Genomic DNA, 19,608 nt, shown 5'->3' with positions numbered 1-19,608 from the left:
GCAGTCCCCAGGCTTTCCAGACAACTGAGTCAATGGCCCAAAGCCTCCATCACCAGAGTGCAGAAAGCCACGTCTGGGCAGCAGGAAGGGGTCATCTCTGCTCTGGCTCAGACTGCCGCCCCATTGTGTTCCCCAAGCTGCTGTGGCCCGAAGTTTCCTGGGCCTCCTGGCCCAGCTTCTTCCTCATGTGGCACAGTGCAAGGAGCCCACAGACCTGGGTTCAAATAACCTTTTACTATCTGTATGTGGCAAGAGGCAGGTCCTAGGACCCCTCTGGGCCTCCATTTCTCTATTATCATATGTAGGGTTTCGACTATGGGATCCGTCACAGCCATCCAATTCTGACCTTCTTCTCCACATCATGCCCTGCTCAAAAGACTTCTGTGGCTTCCTACTGACTTTGAGGATTGGCCTGGCATTCATTGGCTTCTCCCCTTTGCCTCCCTCTGCACTGATCTTCTAGGCATTGAGCACTCCGGGATGCCATGACAGCCAACTCCTTACCACAAGCTTGTCTCAGTGCCGGCCCTCTACTTGCCATGGTTTTAATCCCCCTCTCCCTCTGATGGGCTCTGGGCCTTCTTTCAAGGTATCCTCCCTCTCCATGGCCCTCACCAGAGGGTCTTTGCCTTTCATGCCTTTCTTCTTTGTGGTGCATTCACCCTGTCAGCTCCTGAACGGCAAAGATTGTGGCATTTTTCATCTCTCTATCTTTATCACCAAACCCAAGATCCCCCGTGCAGGAGAAACTTAATACTTGTTAAAAGTCAGTTGGTGCTGAATCTCTGTGCATCCAGGCCCTCACCAGCCCCTCTTTGAAGCTCATTCCAGCGTGTGGAGTCTGACAGAAATCACACAGCTCCAGAGAACATAGAACCATGCTGAGGCATCAGGGGAGAATGTTAGTGTAAGTGAAAGCAACCGCGAAACCAAAACCCACTTTCGGTGTCCTTGCCTTCTGTCTCTGCAGGGCCTCCTGGGAGAATCCCTGTGCTTCCCACATCTCATCCCATCTCCGTTTCTTATTTGGTGGAACTTGTGCCAGGATGGCCTCTCCCAGAAGTTCACCTTCCCAAGTAGCCAGGAAATTGCCAGGGATAGGAATGCACAATGGAACAAGCCTCTAACTCAGAAGCTTTTGGTTGGATTCCGAGTTGGGCTACCAATGAGTTGAGCTTTCTCTCCCTACCTTACAGAGCTTTTGAGGGTAGAGGGCATGACATTGTGCCCACTCATGCCAGGGAAATTGGGGCCACTAACAAAAGAGGAGGCACAATTGTTACTGCTATTGCTGCAACCTCAGCCTCGACTCCTCCTGACATTCTCCACCACCAGCAACTGCCACTGCCAACTGTGGAAGGGTCCCAGCATCACTCTTGGTCACTTCGGGCAATGCACCATAACCCTGTGGGATAAGGAGCCACCCTGCTCCCTGCAGCCACACATGTGCCACAGTGCTAAGAGTTCTCAGCCTTAAGGAGACAGGAAGGACCATTATTCCATGGGCCAGGCCAGGTGGAAGGAGAAGAGAATGATGTATGCCTGGAGAAGCAGCCACTCATAAGAACTATGATGGAGAAGTAGAATTCAGTGGTTGTCTAAGCCTCATAACGCTCAGGGTTGTGTGGAGGTCTCCATCATTTCATCACATAACACCCACCCTGGTCCCATTCAAATCCTATGCCAATCGACCTGTCCCTTCCTCAGGGGCAGAGGCAAAAATTCTACCTCTCCCTAGTCTTTCATCCCTATTCAGCTTAGCCCTGTTGCCCAAGTCTCCAAGTCTCTTCTCATGATCAAACTCTCCCGAATGCTAAGGTGTTTCCTCTCCAATTTTTTCCCTGGGAAGAATGGGAAGCCACATTTTCTTCTTCCCCACAAACATTCTAGACAAAGAAGAGGTATAGATAGGGCTTCCCCTTGGCCTCATTAGCAAATCCAAATCTTCACAACGGTGGTGACCTCTCCATCAGAGATGTCCAGCCCATTTACTGACACCAACCTGTCCACTGGCTTTCTCAAGTATAGCACCTGGCTCTCACTTTTCCTCTCTCCCTCAACCACAGTCCTTCATTCACTCTTGGGGACTTCAATCTATTGACAGTGATGTACCTAGCCTTCAACTTCCATGGCCTACCACGGTTCAGAGTCTAAGAGCTGAAGGGGCCCTTAGAGGTCATCTGGTCAGGCCAGTCCCCAAACAAGAATCCCCTCTCCAACATCTCCAACATGTGGTCAGCAAGCCTTTGCTCAAAGACCTAGGGTGACTGGTCACTAGGCTCCCTCCCTTGGCAGAGAATGGACTAATTGTTAAGAAGACTCTCCTGATATCAAATCTCTGCACACTCCTCCTAAGTGTGCCCTCTGAGGGCAGGCAGAACAGTCTGACCCGGACATCTTAGAGACGAAGAAAAGGTGTACTTCCCGTACTTGAATACCACTAGCATGTTCCCCCAAGACTTTTCTTCTCCAGGCAAAATAGCCCCAATTCCTCGAACAGATGATCCTCAAGTATAATAATCTCAAATTCTATCATTCTGGCCACTTTCTTCTGAATATTCTCCAATTTATCAATGTCTTTCCTTAAATACAATACCCCAAATGGAACACAATACTCTAGAGCATGGGCTGAGCAGAACTGACCTGCCTAGACCCAAACAACAGCAAATTATCTTCTCACCAATTCCAGAGCCCACCCCTGTCTTAACACATCCTAAGATGGTTCTGGTCTTCTTGGACTGCCTATCACTCAACTTCTACCTGTCTGACCATTGATTCCTCAGGATCCTCCAAATTCTTACATACCCCTTCCCCCTACACCTGGATATGTACCAAAGTTTGGTCCCAATCCCTCTTCTCTTCTCTCGCTACACTCTCCTTTGGTGATCCCATAGGTTGAATAATCTGTTTACAAATAACTCTCACATCTCTCCGTCTAGGCCTAATCTCTCAAATGAATTCCAGTCCTATGGTGCCAGCATTTCCATCTGAATGTCATATGGATGTCTCAGACTCAACAGATTCAAAGCTGGATTTCATCTTTCCCCCTAAGGACCACTCCTCTAAGCTTCTCTGTTTCTGCAAAGGGGGCTACTATCCTTGAAGGCTCAAAAGCAAGATGAGCATCCTCTCTGCCAACGGTGGCTCATCACATCACCACAAACTTGCAGATGTCTTAGCATGCACAGCACATTACTGCCATCTTGGTATGAGCTTGGCTTTTCCTGGCCCAGAGTGGAGGGCCTGCTCATTGAAGCCCTCCAGTTTTCCAGTCCTTGCATAGTATGTGCTTGCTTTCCAGGCTGGTGCTCTCTGAGGCTTTGGGGGCTGGAAAAGCCCCCCAGCACTGAACTCCCCTGCCTGGGTCCCCTCTGTTATGTCCCCAAGCTTCTCGTTTTCTCTTTAGTTCTTAATGAATACTGGAGCTATCGTTCTCTTATCTTTTTCTAGAACACAGGTATGAGAATTGGGCTATTCTACACCGAAGTATTCTTCCATCTTGCCTAAAGGTCAGTAAGCATTCCAATTGCCTCTTTCTTCCCCTTCCAGAACCAATCACTGGCCAAGCATTGACCCCATGTCTCCTCTGCCATTCATCCCCTTCACTCCATTCACCTGGCAACCACTCTAACACTTACAGGAATGTGAGCTCTTGAGTTTTCACTCCTCTTCTCTCCCTGGCTAAGCCAAAGAAAAAGCTGATGGCACTCAGGCTCCAGAACTGAAGCTATCCCATAGGCTCCAAAGATGGACCACTGGCTTTGAAACCCCTCAGCGGCCAATAGGAGCCTTTTCCTATGAAGTCACAGCAGTGCAGTGGCCAACAACCAGCTCTAAGAACCAGGTCAGTGCTGGCTCTTCATCCTAGCACTTGTGGTCCCTACACTATTGGCCAAGGCATTTAACCTCCAAGGGAATCTGCTTCCTTATCTGGAGAGTCACAAACTATTAGTGTTAGAGAGGGTTTTACATATCCTCTAGTCCAATCTCCTTTTTTGCAAATGAGGAAACTGAGGCCCAGCTTGGGGAAGCAACTCTGCTATTGGTTCCACATTGGATGACTGCCATAGACAGAGCCTGAACCTGGTTTTATTCTAAGGTCAAAGCTTTCTCCATGCAAACACTGAAATGGGAAGGCGAGGCTGTATGATCTCTTAAGACCCCCTTTTTTCCTCCAAATTCTTTCCAAATCTTCCCAAGTCTTTTCAAAATCAAATACTATTGTGATCTCACATACTGACTTCAGTATAAAGACAACAGCATGAGTTACCTAATTGGAGTCTCACAACAATCCTCTGGAGGTAGAACAGGTTAATTTTAGCCCCATTTTGCAGAGGAGAACCCTGAGACCCAAAGAGACTTGCCTCGGGTCAGAAGATTGGACTTGAACCCTAGTCTTTGTGGTTTTAAGCTGATTTAGTGGAGAGAGTGCCAGACTTGGAGTCAGGAGAACCTGGGTTCAAATCTGGCTTCAAATATTTCCTCACTATGTGATTTGGGGCAAGTCACTTAACACCACTTACCTAGCCCCTGTCCTTCTGTCTTGGAACTGTTACTAGACCAGAAAATAAGGGTTTTTTAAAGTCTAGTCCTCTGACTCCTGACTCAATGCCCTTCCTAACAATGGTGCCTCCTTTAAAGTAACCTTCTCCTTTTGCTTCTCATTTATCCTGCCAACAGGGCTAATGATGATATGTCTCTACCAAGGCAAAAACCCTTCCAGCTTCTCTTTCTGTCCTGCCTCTCTTACCACCATCATCATCATCATCATCCCCATTATCACCATGACTGCTGTCAGGTCATGGTCGCCTTCATCATCATCATCACTGTCATCATTCTGTTTTTTAAACAGTGCTATCCTTTTCGTCAAAGATATTTTTATTCTTTTCCCCTAATAATGATTCCCCAGCACAAGAACAAGTGCAACCTACAGTCTTTCATCAATTACCAATCCACATTTCTTCTCAGCTTCGCTTTGTCTCCCAAGGGCCAGTTGGGAGGCAAGCGAATGGGGAGTGTCTCAAGGCTGGCCTCTTGTTGGGTATTCGTCAACAACCAATATTGCTTTACTTGGAGCTTCCTGTCTTTCTAGCAACTCCATCAGGTTTCTGAAACCTTTGAGCCTTCTGGCTGGTAGAATGCATATTTTCTTTTTCTAACAACCATCGAAAAAGATTAATGAGGAAATCAACTAAATAAAAGATCTAGAGCCTTAGCACTCAGCAGAGTAGAACCAAATAAATTAGCCCGTGACAATAATGAGACTGAAAAACCACTCGCTGTAGCTTGCTTTCCTATAGGGCTATATGGTTGTGATTGTAAAGTGACCCATTTTCAGCAGTGTATGTGTGAGGGGTGGGGATCATTCTCATCCTCCTCAGATGTTTGGAAGGTGACCCGGGGCTCTAGAAGGCACGAACTCTGACAGACCCTTCGGAGCTGGAAAGACTTCAGGTAAGGTTCAGTCACTGATAGGTCACTGGTGGGTCCAAACTTCAGGAACCAGCCTTGCCAAGAGCAGAAAAGCTTACCACCATGGGGAACCCCTCCATGCAATGATATTTTCAACTCTGGAGGCCCATAACAATGGAGGGGTTCAAAGACCACACTGACTAGGACCAGCAACCACTCAAAGCATCAAAGGCAGCCATTGCTGTTTCCATATCATCCCTTTCAAAGGATTCTAGTCGTCCGTACCATCACAACTTGGGTGTTATGCTCTACTTCTCATCCTCGCTGCCAACACCCTGACAACCAACTCAAAAGCCAAGCCAACACACACATCAACCAACCCAGTCCAGCCAGCCTCTAAACAGCCATCTTTGTCTCCCATCCATCCTCCATGCATCTACCAAAAGAATTCCAAATGCAGGTACAATCATGCCACCCCCTGCTCCACCAATTCCAGTGGCTTTCTCTTGCCTCCAAGATTTAATATGAACTCCTCTGACATTTAAAGCTCTCCACCACTGGATTCTGTCTACCCTTCTAGGCCTTCCCACACGCTAGGATCCAGCCCCACAGACTTATTTACTGTTTCACAATAAGGCATTGCTATCTCCCACCTCTGGGACTCTGCCCTGGCTGTCCCCATGCCTGAAATGCCCCCCTCCTTACTTCAACCCTGAGAATCCCTGGTTTCCCTCAAGTGCCATTTTCTGCAATGAAGACTTGCCTGATTCCTGTCCCCACCCCAACCCCCAACTGCTGGTGCCCCTTTTCCTTCTATTCATTTCATTCATAGTATATATGTATTTACATGTATATATGTCATCTCTTTGTTAGAATGGAAGTCCATCAAAGGCCAGGGCTGGCTCCCTCTTCCAAAGTTCCCTGTTTCTGTTGAGGGTCCCTCTACTCATTGATGAGCCTTCTTTCCCCTGGTCACATTTTACATCCTAGGGCCTCAGAACTCCTATAGATCAGCATCTAAACCCCACTCCTTACCCCTACCACCTTATTCTTCATTCCCATCCCCTCAACCCTTCTCTCCCAGAGTATTAACCTAATTCTACTCAGCCTTCTCACTGTGCCCTCTGGAATGCCTGTTCCATAGCAGCAAACTTCCTTCATCTTTTCCTCTCCCATTTCTTCCATCTTCTAGCTCTTAGTAAAATCTGGCTTTCCCTTGATGACAGCCTCCCTGGCCACCCCGTCAGTAGTGGTGGTAGGGGTGCACTGGTTGAGGCAGAATGTGTGTGGTGTGGGGGGAGTTGGAACACTCCTTGCTCCCCATTGCCACTTTTGGCTTCTCCCTCTACCTCCAGTCCTGAGTAACCTCTCTTTCCTTTGAGATTCGTGCTATTGGTGTCCACTACCCAATCAAAATCTTGGTCATTGCTGTCTACAAACTCCTGCTCCCACCCTGATCACTGCCCTTCCTTCCTCAATTAGGAAGTTACCAAGACTAACCAAAATCTCTGTTCAAGTGATCCAATTCCACCTTATCTCCTTCCACAGAAGGACTCATACTCTCCCAATCTACTGGCTTCTTCCCTCCTGCCTACAAAAATGTCCATATCTCCTCCATCCTCAAAAAGCCTTCACTTAATATTTTCATTCCCAGTAACCATCATCCCATTTCTCTTCTAACTTTTGCAACTAAACTCCTCAAAGACAATTGGTGCCTCCGTTTTCCCTCCTCCCGTTCTCTTATTAACTCCTGACAATCTGGCTTTTGGCCTGAGTATTCCACCAAAACTGCTCTCTCCAAAGTTATTGACGATTTCTTGGTTGCCAAATCCAATGGCCTTTTCTTAGTCCTCACTCTCCTTGGCCTCTCTGAAGTCACACTAGTGATCACTTCCTCCTCCTTGATACTGTCTTTTATCTAGGTTTTCAGACCACTACTGTCTCCTGGTTCTCCTCCTATGTCTTAGACTGCTCCTTCCCAGTCTCCCTTGCTGGATCCTCCTTCAGATCACATCCTCTAACCAAATTAGGCATCTTACAGGGTTCTGTCCTGGGCCCTCTTCTCTTCTCCCTCCATATTACTCCACTTGGTGATCTCATGAGCTCCCATGGATTGAATGACAATATTTATGCTGATGATCTGCCTTTCTTGCCCCATCTCTCTGCTGGCCTCCAAACTCCCATCTCCAATTGACTTTCATTCATCTTGAAATGAATGTCCAACAGACATCTTAAACTCAGGTTTGACACTGAAATGTCCAAAAGAGAACTCATTCTCTTTCCCCTTCAGCCCTTCCTGCCTCCTAGCTTCCCTGTTATTGACAAAGGCACCTCTAGCCTCCCAGTTCCCTAAAACCTAAGAGTCATCCTGGACTCCTCGCTCTCTCACCACCACCCTCATATCCTAGATGGCGCCGAGACCTGACAGTTTCACTTTTGCAGCATCTCGAAAACTCTCCCTTCTCTCCTCTGCCACGGCTTCCACTTGTACTAATAAGCCCTCAACCCCTCACACCTGGACTACTGCAGTAACTGTGGGGGGGGGGGTCTGACTGCCTCAAGTCTCTTCCCACTCCAGACTACCATCTTCCACCCAGCTACTAAAGTGGTTTTCCTAAAGCACAGGTTCAATCATGTCACCAGCACCACCCCTCCACCCAACCCCCCACCCATAAACTCTAGTGGCTCCCTAGGGCCTCCAGAATCAAATTCAAAAGTGTTTCCTCTGGCATTCAAAGCCCTTTATTCCCTGGCCCTCCCCACTTTGGCAGTCTTCTTACACTTTCCTCTCCACTACATACACACTCTGATACAATGACACTGGTCCCCTGGCCATCCCATGAACAAGCCTATCCATCTCTCAGCCCTTGGCATTTTCTGTGGCTGTCCCCCATGCCTGGATGCTCTCCTTCCTCTGCTCTCACTAGTGGCTTCCCTGGCTTCCTTTAGGTCCCAATTCAAATCTCACCTCCTGCAGGAAGCTTCCCCCATGAGACCCTCCTAAATCCAGTGGCTTCCCTCTGTTCGTCATTTCCTATATATCTATCTGTATTTAGCTTGCTCGGTAAATAACTGTTTGCATGCTGTCTCTCAAATCAGATTGTAAGCTCCTTGAGGGCAGGGGCTGCCTTGTGCTTCTCTGCCTATTTCCAGCACTTAGCACAGGGCCTGGCACACAGCAGGCATTTTAATTGTTCATCGCTTAATTGATTGATCCCTGACTCAATCCAATCTACTGGTTTCCTCTTATCTCTAGGATTCAGCATCAACTTCCCTGCCTAGCATTTAACATGAACCCATCCCACTTCCTGGCCCTTAGCATAGCATTTGGTACAGAATAGGGGAGTTCCACCTAGGCCTTCGCCAGCTCTGACACTCGAGAACTTGGTGACTATGGCTAAACAACCTCTATGGGTGACGAGCATCCCATGTAAGATAACAAAAAGAGCAGCCCCTTCCTGTGGCGAGAGAACGAGAATCTGGGGTCCCCAGCCCATGACTGTCCTGAGTGGAATTAAAGCATTCCTAGGCTCCCGGCCCCAAATCCTGCACGCTAGGGGCACCTGCCCTACGCCAGGAGGAAGGTGTTGCTGAAACCACGGCTTCTACCATCCCCAAGGAAGGCGCCAGGAGAGGCCTGCCAGGCCCTGCCAGCACTCCCAGGGAATACTCAAGGAGAATGATTCAGAGGCAAGAAGGATGGAGCCAGGCAGGAGCACTGCCACAGAGGGCAGTCCCTAAGCACCACCTGCTGGTCAAACAGAACCATTCTCTGGAAAGCTCAACCTGAGGAAGAGCCTAGAACATTTCAGGCAGAAAGAGAGTAATACTTAGACCCTAATATAGGAATAAAAATCTGGAAAAACGAAACAAAACAAAACCGAGGCACACAGGTACTTACTACATCAAATACTTTAAGTCCAGGGCACTGAGGGAGAGACTCAAAACTTAGATAATACGTGGTTCATGCCCTGCCCTTGGCTGCTGCCACTGAAGAGAGGCAGCCATCGCCAAGCCAAAAAATGAGGGTGAGCCTGGACCCCGCTGTGGGCAGCAGGAGCGCTCCAGCTGAGGCAAATCCAGAGGAAGTTTCAGGGTAGAACCAGCTGCCCACAGCTAGGCATGAAAGCAAATGTACACATCCCAAAATCCAAGGGCAACAGATTAAGGAACTCTTTGATAAAATGGACCCTTTGTTGTCCACCTTTACTGAAGCCGGCCCCTGAGCCGGCCTCCCACTCACGGGGTGGCCGTTGTTCCTGACTCCAACTCTAAACAGAGACCTAACTCCAAGCCTGACCCCTACCCCAACCTGGCTGTCCCTTCCTGCCAGGACCCTATCAGGTGCTGCCTTCCTTCACTCTCAGCCCCAACAATGGGATCTGCCCGCCATCTTTAGTGTGCTCTCAATAGAGAGAGCTCCTCTTGGGAGATCTCATCTCCTACTTTATTGAGACAAGAGCTCATTTGCAGCTACCTGCCTCTTGTCTCTACCACCCTTTGACCTCAACCACCATTCCCTCCTTTTACTCCAGTCTGGAATAGAGAGGAAGCCCTTCTTCCCACCACCCAGCACCCAACATCTCACTCTCTCACCAAACTTATTACATAATCCATCACTTTGTCATTTCAACCTTCATATCTATCTCTTCACTCAGACAGGCACCCCACAAATTTAGGTCTTCATCACCTCTCATTTGGTCCACTAAAACAGCCTTCTGATTGGTCTCCTCGACTCATCTGCCACCCATTCAGTTGCCGGTGTTTATCCCCAAGTATAGGCCTGACCCTGTCGGTTTCTGCCACCCAGAAGCTCCTACCAACTCTGGGATCAAATAGAAAACCTTCTTTTGCACAGAATTCTTCACACCATGGGTCATTCTGACCTTTCCAGATTTCTTATATTGTACTCACTTCTAGGACTTGGTTATTCCATCTCTCATCTCCCAGCATCCCCTGCCTAGAAGACTCCCCCTTCTCACCTCTAACTCTAAAGTTTCCCTAACATCCTAAGCCTGAACTCTCCCCTCTACATCATTCCTCCTCCCTCCTCTTTGCTCTTTGTCTTCCCACTGACCTGCTCCCATTGGCTTCAATTGCACTGTATGAGTTGGCTGCTCTCCTGTTGCCTCCTAGTGAGTCCAGGTCTCCCCACTCTTCACAGGCCAGCCTTCCCTTGGCCTTGCTACCATCGAGAACAAGCAAATGTCCCCTCCTCTTCTCCCTATCACAGTCACAATCCTAGAGGAAATAGCTGATACTCCATTTAATAACACCCCTTCCCCACCACCACCACTTCTCAGAGATTTATTTCATTCTTCCATTCTTCTCTTTCTTGATCTCTCTGTTGATCCCATCACTGTTAGCCACATCCTCCCTGGAGCTTTAGGCCCACAGTCCTAACTGCCCCCAATCAACAGGCACCTCTCCCTGGAGAAAGCCCTCCCAAGGACATCTCAAAGCAGTCCTCAGGCTTTAGTAGGGAGATGCCAACCTGACAAGACTCCATGCCTAATGCACTCCACGTGCCAGTCAAACCTGCCTTCTTACTAGTCCGCAAACACCATTTCCTATCTCTGTCTTTGCCCAAGCTGTCATCCATGCCTGGAGCACACTCCCTCCTCACCTTTGTTACTAGGTGGGCAAGCATTTATTTAGCACCAACTCTGACCTGGGCAGGATGCCAAATGCTTTACAAACATGATCTCATTTTCCCTCACCACCACCCTGGGAAGTAGATGCTTTCCTTGGTTGAAAATATTCAGTGACACCCACTACAATCACTCTATGCCATGTGCTCTACAAAAGCCAGTTGTGTTTAGGTTGTCATTTGACTCCCATCCAGGGCCCAGAACACTTCTTCACACAGAGTATGTCAGAGAGCTCTTAAGAAATGCTCATTCCAAATGGGAAAGGACCTGTTTGTACAAAAGTATGTCTAGCTGGGCTTTTTGTGATGGCAAAGAGCTGTTCCTCAGTTGGGGAATGGCTGAACAAACTGTGGTCTATGGTGATGATGGAATACTACTTTGCTATGAAGAATGATGAGCAGGAGGATTTCAGAAAGAGCTGGGAAGACCTCCATGAACTGATGAAGAGTGAAATAAGCAGAACCAGGAGAACATCGTACACAGTAGCTGCAACATTGTGGGACAATCAAATGTGAGAGACTTTGCTACTAAGAGCAATACAATGATGCAGGACAATCTGAGAGACTTATGAAAAAGAACGCTACTTACCTCTAGAGAAAGAACTGTTGGAGTATAAATGCAGATGATTTGTCACCTCTTTATTGGGGTATATGATTTGGGGGGTTAGTTTTACAAGAGTATCTCTTGTAACTCACAAAAATGAATAATATGGAAATATGTTTTGAGTAATAATATATGTACAACCCAGATTGAACTGCTTATCAACTCTGGGAGTGGGACAAGAAGGGAGGGAGACAGCATGAATTATATAAATTTGGAAAACTTATGTGTAAATTTGTTACTAAAATAAAGATAAAACTAAATAAATAAATAAATGAATGAATAAATAAATAAATAAATAAAAAAGAAATGCTTGTTCCTATGCCTACAGGGTTCTAAAACTGCATACCCTTTGATCCAGCAATATCACTAAGAGATCTGTATCCCAAAGAAATCAAAGAAAAGAGAAAAGGATCTATCTGTACAAAATATGCATGGCAGCTCTTTATGTGATGGCAAAGAATTGGAAAGTGTGGGATTGTCCATCAACTAGAGAATAGCTGAACAAGCTATGGTCTGTGATTGTGGTGGAATACCCATGTGCTGTTAAGAAATGATGAGTAGGATGATTTTGAGAACTGATGCAAAGTGAAGTGAGCAGAACCAGAAAACCACTGTACACAGTGACAGCAATACTTGATGGTCTCTGAATGACCTGGTTATTCTCAGCAATGCAGTGATCCAAGACATTCTCAAAGACTCATGATGAAAAATGCTAAACTGATGGAGAATGAACAAAGTCTGGAACATAGTATATTTCATTTTCTTTCTTCTTTTTTTTCATTTGAGATCTCTTCCACAAAATGACTAATATGGGAAAATGTTTTACATATTTTCTATGTAAAATCTATATCACACCACTTACCGTCTCACCAAGGGGAAAAGGGGAATGGGAAGGAGAGAGAATTTGGAACTCAAATTTTTAGAGAAAATGAATGTTTAAAATTTTTAACATTTAATTGGGGAGAAATAAAATGCTATTAAAAAAGAAAAGAAAGAAGAAATGGTCATCCCATCAAACTAGAGCAAATGGAATCACATCTAGTCATTGGGCCCCAGAAAAGCATCAGTATCCAGACTGCCAACCCACTTCCTTCCCAACACAATTCCTCCAGAGCAAATGCCTCAACAGTTGCCAGGAGGTTGCTCTTAGAATCCTGGGGTTGGCTATGAGGCCCTGAGCAAATCACATGCCCTCTCTGAGGACCATGTTTCTCATCTTCAAAATGAGTTCCCTATCCTTGCACTGCCTATGTCAAGGTGGGGTCCAGGGAAATAGCCTTCAAACCTTGAAATACTAGAGAAATGGAAGTTACAGTTCTGAATGTCATAAAAAGGATAAAATCAAACCATATAATGTATGGAAATGACTTTTGGAACCTTCAAGTACCAAACAAAAGCTTGGTCCTTTTTCACTTTGTCGGGTTGGTTGGTTTTTTGGTTCTCTTAGGTGGAAGATGGTGGGTCAGAGGGTTGCTGGGGGAGGTTCTGCTTGTTCAGTCTTTAGTATGAACCATTCATCTTTGCCCTGACTTGGTTTCTCGTCATCATCTAGGACCGGTGTCATCCTGCCATGGAATCCTCTCACTGAGCCCATTGAGTGAGTTCTCTCTTCTGTAAAACACTTACTGAATTATGTCTTGGGGCCAAGCATCAAGTCACCAAACATTTATTAAACAACTACCTATTATGTGCCAGCTTCTGGGCTAGGCACTGAAGATACAGAGATAGAAAATGAAGCTGCTCCTGCCCACACAGAGCTCACACTCAAACTGTAGCCAGGAGGGACATGATATGTATAAATATGTATACAGAAGTAAGTATGTAGATGTTCATATAAATACATTTAAGTATTATAAATATATACACATAAATATTTATATAAGTATCACACAAAAGGGTATGAAAATGGGGAAAAATGGGAGAGCAGCTAAGTAAGTATTAGATGATTTTTAAAGGAGAGCTCTCTCTCCTGGAGGATCTGGAAGGTCAAGGAAGACTTCATGGAGGAGGCATCATCTAAGCTCATCCTTGAAGGCAGGATGGATACTCAACAAATTATGGGGGAAGTTAGGTGACTCAGTAGAAAGAGAGCAATTGATCCCGAGTTCAAATTTGGCTTCGGACACTTCCTAGCTGCGTGGCCCTGGGCAAATCACTTAACCCCCATTGCTTAGCCCTTCCTGCTCTTCTGCCTTAGAACCAATACACAGTGCCAATTCTAAGAGAAAAAGTAAGGGTTTAAAAACAAAAACAAATAGGGTGGGGGTGACAAAGGAGCCCAGGGGAAGCACTGCTGGTGAGTGGAGGCTGCCTCAGACTCCGTTTCTCAGTCCATTCATCTCTGCTTAAGTAGCAGCCCAGGGGGAACCTCGGGATACTTTATGTCTAACACTGAAGCCTACTCCAGTTGAAGGCTTCCTTCTGTGCAATTTTAAAAGAACTTTGTCCATGCCACCATTTGCAGCAAAGATGGGGATAACCAACTGGAGGCTCCAAAGCAACCAAAGGAAGGCTGCCGTGCTCACCACACAAAGGAAGTCCTACCTTTGGGCACCTGCGCCAATCTCACGTAGGTCATATGCAAGAATCTGCGGCACAACAACACGGGGTCCTCCAGGTTCGGGGCCAGGGCCAGGATGATTCGATTCTTTAAAAAGCCTTCCCTAGAGAAAGAAAGAAAGAAAGAAAGAGCTCAGCTTTAGGGTGAAGTTAGAGATGGCCACAAAGTTCACAAATCCTGCTACTAGTTTAGGTCATTCCCAGACACAACAGCCCCCATCCCTGCTTCCAAGGGCAGCCCTTCTGGCTTCCCAAAGAGAGACTGTACCCCTCTAGTGAGGTCCTGATGAGAGATGGCAGACACAGAGAAACATACTCTATGGTACATATACAGAGAGGAAACAAGGGGAATGGGGAGACAGAAGAGAGTTAGGGACAGAGAGGAGAGAGATCCATCCTCACTCAACACCCGACTTCTTCTGACATCTCATTATGGCATAGAAGCAGCCCTGGGGTCTTGAAGAGAGGCTGCGGATGTGTTAGTACCAGAAGCCTTAGCAGCGTATGTCTGTCTTTCAAGAACCAGCCTAGCTAAACTTGGAAAGGCTCGTTACTGGTTGACCATTAGGTAATGCAAAGAATGCATGGCAGCCCATGAGACAAAGAAAGATAAGAGTATGTCCCCCCACCCTGCAGTGCCCTGGCCCATAGCAGCAGTAATGGTGACAGAGAGAGATGCAGAAAAGGAGGCAAAGAATGCTACACAGTGTGGGGATCATCCATAACAATCAGGCCAAGGCTGCCAAGAGAATGAGCATTGAGAAAAGGTCATTGATTCGGCAATTAAGTCCTCATTAGGGGCAGTGAGCTAGGCCTAGAAATTGGGAGGTTGGAAGGAGGGGGTAGGAGGGCCCGAGTTCCAATCTGGTCTCAGATACTTCCTAGCTGTGTGTGACCCTGGACAAGTCATTTGACCCCAAATGTCTAGCCCTTGCCTCTCTTCTACTTTGGAACTGATATTTAGTGTCAATTCTAAGCAGAAGGTAAGGATTTAAAAAAAAAACATTGTTAGGAGCTTTGGAGAGAAGAGGTCCAGTTGAAGGATAATGTCAAAAGCCTAACTAAAGAAAATGAAGAGAGTGAGAGGAAAGGAGGTGGAGGCGCCTATTGTAGATGGTCTTTTCCAGTTTGGCCCCAAAAGAGAGGAAAGATGTGACAGTGGTTAGCAGGCATGGATGGAGGAAGTGTGGGATTTGGGGGAGGAGGAGGAGGGAGACATTGGCATGTTGTAAGCATCAGGGTGGCCACCAGGAGACAGGGAGAAGTTAAAGATAAGTGGAAGGTAAGGCTGAGAGAGCCAGCAAGGAAAAGGCAAGGAGGGAGGGGGGGAGGATGCACATACGTGTGTGTGCATGTAGAGAGAGAATACATATAGATGCACTGTATTTACTCTATCTACATACAACTGAGCACACATTCTGGTCGAGGAAGTGCCATCATTTGTAAAGAGCCTTTGGCCTTTCTATGGGAACCTGTCTGTGCCACTGTCCTCCTGCCCGTGTGAATTAGCACTTTTTCCCCTGGAGCCCAGGGCACAGTGCCGATAAACCCTCAGCACCTGGTTTCTGACCAGCACCATTTTCTTCTCCCAGTGAGGCTGGCAGAGTGAAAGGGCTGGAAAAGAGAAGGGGATGAGAGCTGGGAATGAGTCCACAGGCTGGCATCCTTTTTCCACAGACATGCCCTGCGAGAGCCTTTTGGTTTGCCATGTGGGGTGCTGGCCGCTGTTGCTGCCCCTGGGCCCAGGGCTGTGCCTGCCAATGTCCAGAACCATAGAGGAGCTGAGCACCCACTGAGTGACCGCAATGAGGCAACACCGAGAGCTAAGAAAATCCCGTCAGATGGCGAGCGGGCAGAGAGCTCACTTCCCTTTGACATAATCCCTGACTGCAAGATGGTCTCAGACACACCATCAGCAGATCAGAAAGCACCAGCTGTGACGCTTCGGCTTTCTTATTCGTTTCTCTTCACTGTTCTTCACACACAGGGATGAGGATGGCCGGACCCAGAGGCAGACTGAGAGTCTGGGCCCTGTGACTGTTTGGGGCAGGAATGGGAACCACAGGTTTCCCAGGTTGGGTGTTTGAACCCCATTCCATGGCATCTCTGAGTTCTAATTCTAAAGACAGCCATCATGGACTTTGGAATGTCCAGCTCCCCCCAAGAAGATGCCAAACGTGGGCCTCAAGGACCAACCATCCCTGGTGTTTGCAGGTGGCCAGAAGGGAGAACTGAGGTGCCCTCGAGGCTGGCCACTAGACAAGAAGTCCACCAGGCAAGAAGCTCCGATCTTGGCTCGGCCACCTTACACTTCTGCATGGCCCAAAGGGTGACACGGGATCCACAAGGTGTCACACCACCTTAGTTTTTCTCCAACTCTCTGCCCTGGCCATGGTCCCTCCCTCTTGCCTGGCAGCTCCCCCAATACCTGGATAGTCTACACCTGCAAGTTTCCAGGTGGGAAACCAATTGGATCCACCTGAGCAGGAGGCCGCTCTTCCCTATAAGACACCAGCACGCACAGCCCTGAAGCACTTAGCAAAGATGGGTCCAGGAGGACCAAAGCCAGCCTGATGGGAGGCACCCTCTCCCAGAGCCACTGGAGCCTGTAATCCTTGTGCCCCTGCTCTCTGGTAGAAGTCTTGTTGGTGCCCTGCCCCCCTCTGAAGGCGTTGGTCTCAGCCCCAGTGGAGGACAGGGAAGGAGAATAATGCCCTAGGATCTTTCCCTTGTTCTCACCGTCCAGTTCATCTCATTTTTCTGTGAAGCCCCTTTAAATCTCAGCAACAGAGCCCAAGAGGAAGTTTCAATCAAATTTATTTTTTTAATGATCTGGAAAAAGAGCAGAGTGAATATAATTCAATTCACTAGATGCTGATTGAGTAGCTGGCCTGTACAGAGCACTGTGGGCAGCATCAAGATCGCCCAAGCGGTGAAATGCCAAGCTCAGGAAACTCCATCGCAGGAAGCCATCTCCCCCAGGCCTGGCATGCCTATGCCTCTCAACACCAGCCCCACTTCAGCCCTCTGCTAGGTGCTCAGGAAACAAGGGGCAGCTCCTGAAGGAACCCACGCTGGAATATGAAGTCATTTCAAACTAATGGAGGCGGTGGCAGCAGAAAAATCAGGAAGGCCTCACAGAGGAAGAGGAAGAGGTGGTATTGCAAGTTCCTAGAAGGGAAGGTGAGAAGGGGGACAGATGAAGAGAGGAGATGGAAGACTGTTATTTTGGAGGATGGATAGGGAGGGGGCCACTCAGGCTAGGCTGAAGAGGTACTAGGGCCCTGGGAAGAAGCATAAAGACACAAGGAGGGAGACTGGATCCATCCTGGGAAGTCCAGGAGACTATGTGATCCTAGAGACGTACTAAGATGTGGTCAATACCCCAAATGACTACCGTTTATCCATCCCATACCTTGTGCCAGCCATGGTGCGGTCATGGGGATGCAAAGGCCACGCAGAGCTGAGCTGGGCAGCACGGTGCCCGTGGGCCTGGGCCTGGAGACAAAAAGATCCACTAGAAAATGCAGGAGAGAGTGGAATTGTGTTTTGAAGAGCCATGGAGCTCAGGATGCACTTTGCCAATGGGAGGGGGATAAATAAATAAAGTAAAGTAACAGAATACAGGAAGGGTGAACAAATACAACCACCAAAGGGAACAAAAGAGTGACAACAACGGCTCTATTGCAAATATTAATGATGTGGAAATGGGCTTTGAGAGAACATGAATCATGTAACCATGGGAAAATAGTCTAAATAAATAAAGTTTAAAATGGGGTGGGGAGACATCAGAAAGAACAAGAAGAGGCTAAGGAGGCCAGGGGAGGCAGACAACAGCTGGAGGAAACACCCTGACTACAGGTGAATGAATGTTTCTTGTGGGGCATTGGATGGGGGTGGAGGGGAATGTGTGACAAGCCTGGGCCAAATCAAGGGCTAACAACAAGGGGAAGGTGACCCCTGTGGTCTCTCTAAGGGGGGGAGGCGGTCAAGGAGGAGGGAGGATTGAAAAGGTTGGGGAGATGACAAGGAAGAGAGCCTTATCGGCGGAGTGGGAGCCAGTTCCTATGGGTGAAGAGAGATTTTGTGAAGGAAGATAGGGACTTTGTGCTGTGGGAATTCTGGGGGATTTAGTGCGGAAAAGATCACTTCTAGTTCAGGAGTTGGAACTGAGGGTGACTCATGCCTGGAAGAGTGGGAGGGCATGGACCCAGGGAGAAGGTAATCCAGGGGAAGGACACAGTTTAGTAGTAGACTGTATAATCTGTCATGAGGGAGGAAGGGGTCCAACTGTGGGCCAGTGTTCTGTTACCTGAAGGTACTGGCATTATTCTGGACAGCACAATGGAAAGGGGGAATCTGTGGGGCAAGCTCCACAATGCAGGGGCAGAAACTGCCAGGGTAGGGAGAGCAGAGAAAAGACACTTTCAAAGTTTAAATCCCATGAAGAAGCCAGAAACTTACAGGGGTCACAAACCAGAGAATGAGTCTATATAGAAAGAGGGGGTGAATAAGGAAGGTAGGGAGAACTTTTCTGGAAAGGGGCACAAAAAGAAATTTTAAAAACTAATAGGACTAACTGAGAGAGAGGAAGAGAGAAGAATTAAATTGCCAAATAAAGTAAGAAAGGAAATAATAAAACTCCAAAGGAAAAGGAGTAACAAATAGAGGGAATCTGGAGTAAGGAAAAGCTACCCAACGGGAACAGGGACACCTTAAAAGATTAAGCTAAAGTAACTTAATTGTAGATTTGTTTATAAAGGAAGAAAAGGGAAAATTTGCAACTTGGAAAAAAATATTAGCAATAAATGGAAGAAAATATAGCCCTGACTCTCTTAACTTTAAATGTGAATGGATTAAACATCCAATAAAATGAAAAATAGTGAGATTAGATAAGAAAACAAAACCTTACATTCTGTTGCTTACAAGAAATAAATCTTAAAAAAAAAAAGGCAAACCTGAGGGGATGGGAAAACAGTGAATCCAAAAAACAGGAACTAAAATCAAGTTATTGGACAAAGCAAAAACAAATATTCAGAAAGAGCTATAAATTGTGCTTACCCTTTGACCAACCAATACCAATAATAGGTTCTACATGCTAAAGCATTCAAAAAGAAAAAGGAACCACATGCACAAAAATATTTCTAGCAGCTCTTTTTGTGGTGATAAAGAATTGGAAACTCCAGGGATTCTCATCGACTGGGGGAGGGCTGAACAAGTTGTGACATGCTATAAACAATGATGAAGTGTCTGGTCTTTGGAAAGCCTCGTATGCAAAGTGAAATGGGCAGAATCTGGAGGACAGTTTGTACAGTAACGGCAGCATTATAAAGGTAACCAGCTTTGAAGGATTTTGTCTTTCTTGCCTTCTAAAGGGGCAGAA

The 19,608-nt window shown here is 47.0% G+C and overlaps 1 protein-coding gene across 2 annotated transcripts in view; it reads right to left on the bottom strand.

Annotated features, from left to right (window-relative positions):
* Positions 1 to 19,608, bottom strand: part of RSPH14 (radial spoke head 14 homolog) — a 262,764-nt gene that overhangs the window by 233,594 nt on the left and 9,562 nt on the right. For both annotated transcript variants that reach the window (XM_056821430.1, XM_001378857.3), the window contains exon 4: positions 14,211 to 14,329. In XM_056821430.1, the coding sequence (XP_056677408.1) occupies positions 14,211 to 14,329 (119 nt within the window). The remainder of the gene's footprint in view (positions 1 to 14,210; positions 14,330 to 19,608) is intronic.

The sequence above is a fragment of the Monodelphis domestica genome, chromosome 3 (genome assembly GCF_027887165.1).
Source record: "Monodelphis domestica isolate mMonDom1 chromosome 3, mMonDom1.pri, whole genome shotgun sequence".
NCBI classification, from domain to species: domain Eukaryota; kingdom Metazoa; phylum Chordata; class Mammalia; order Didelphimorphia; family Didelphidae; genus Monodelphis; species Monodelphis domestica.
This window is presented reverse-complemented; position numbering and strand designations above follow the sequence as displayed.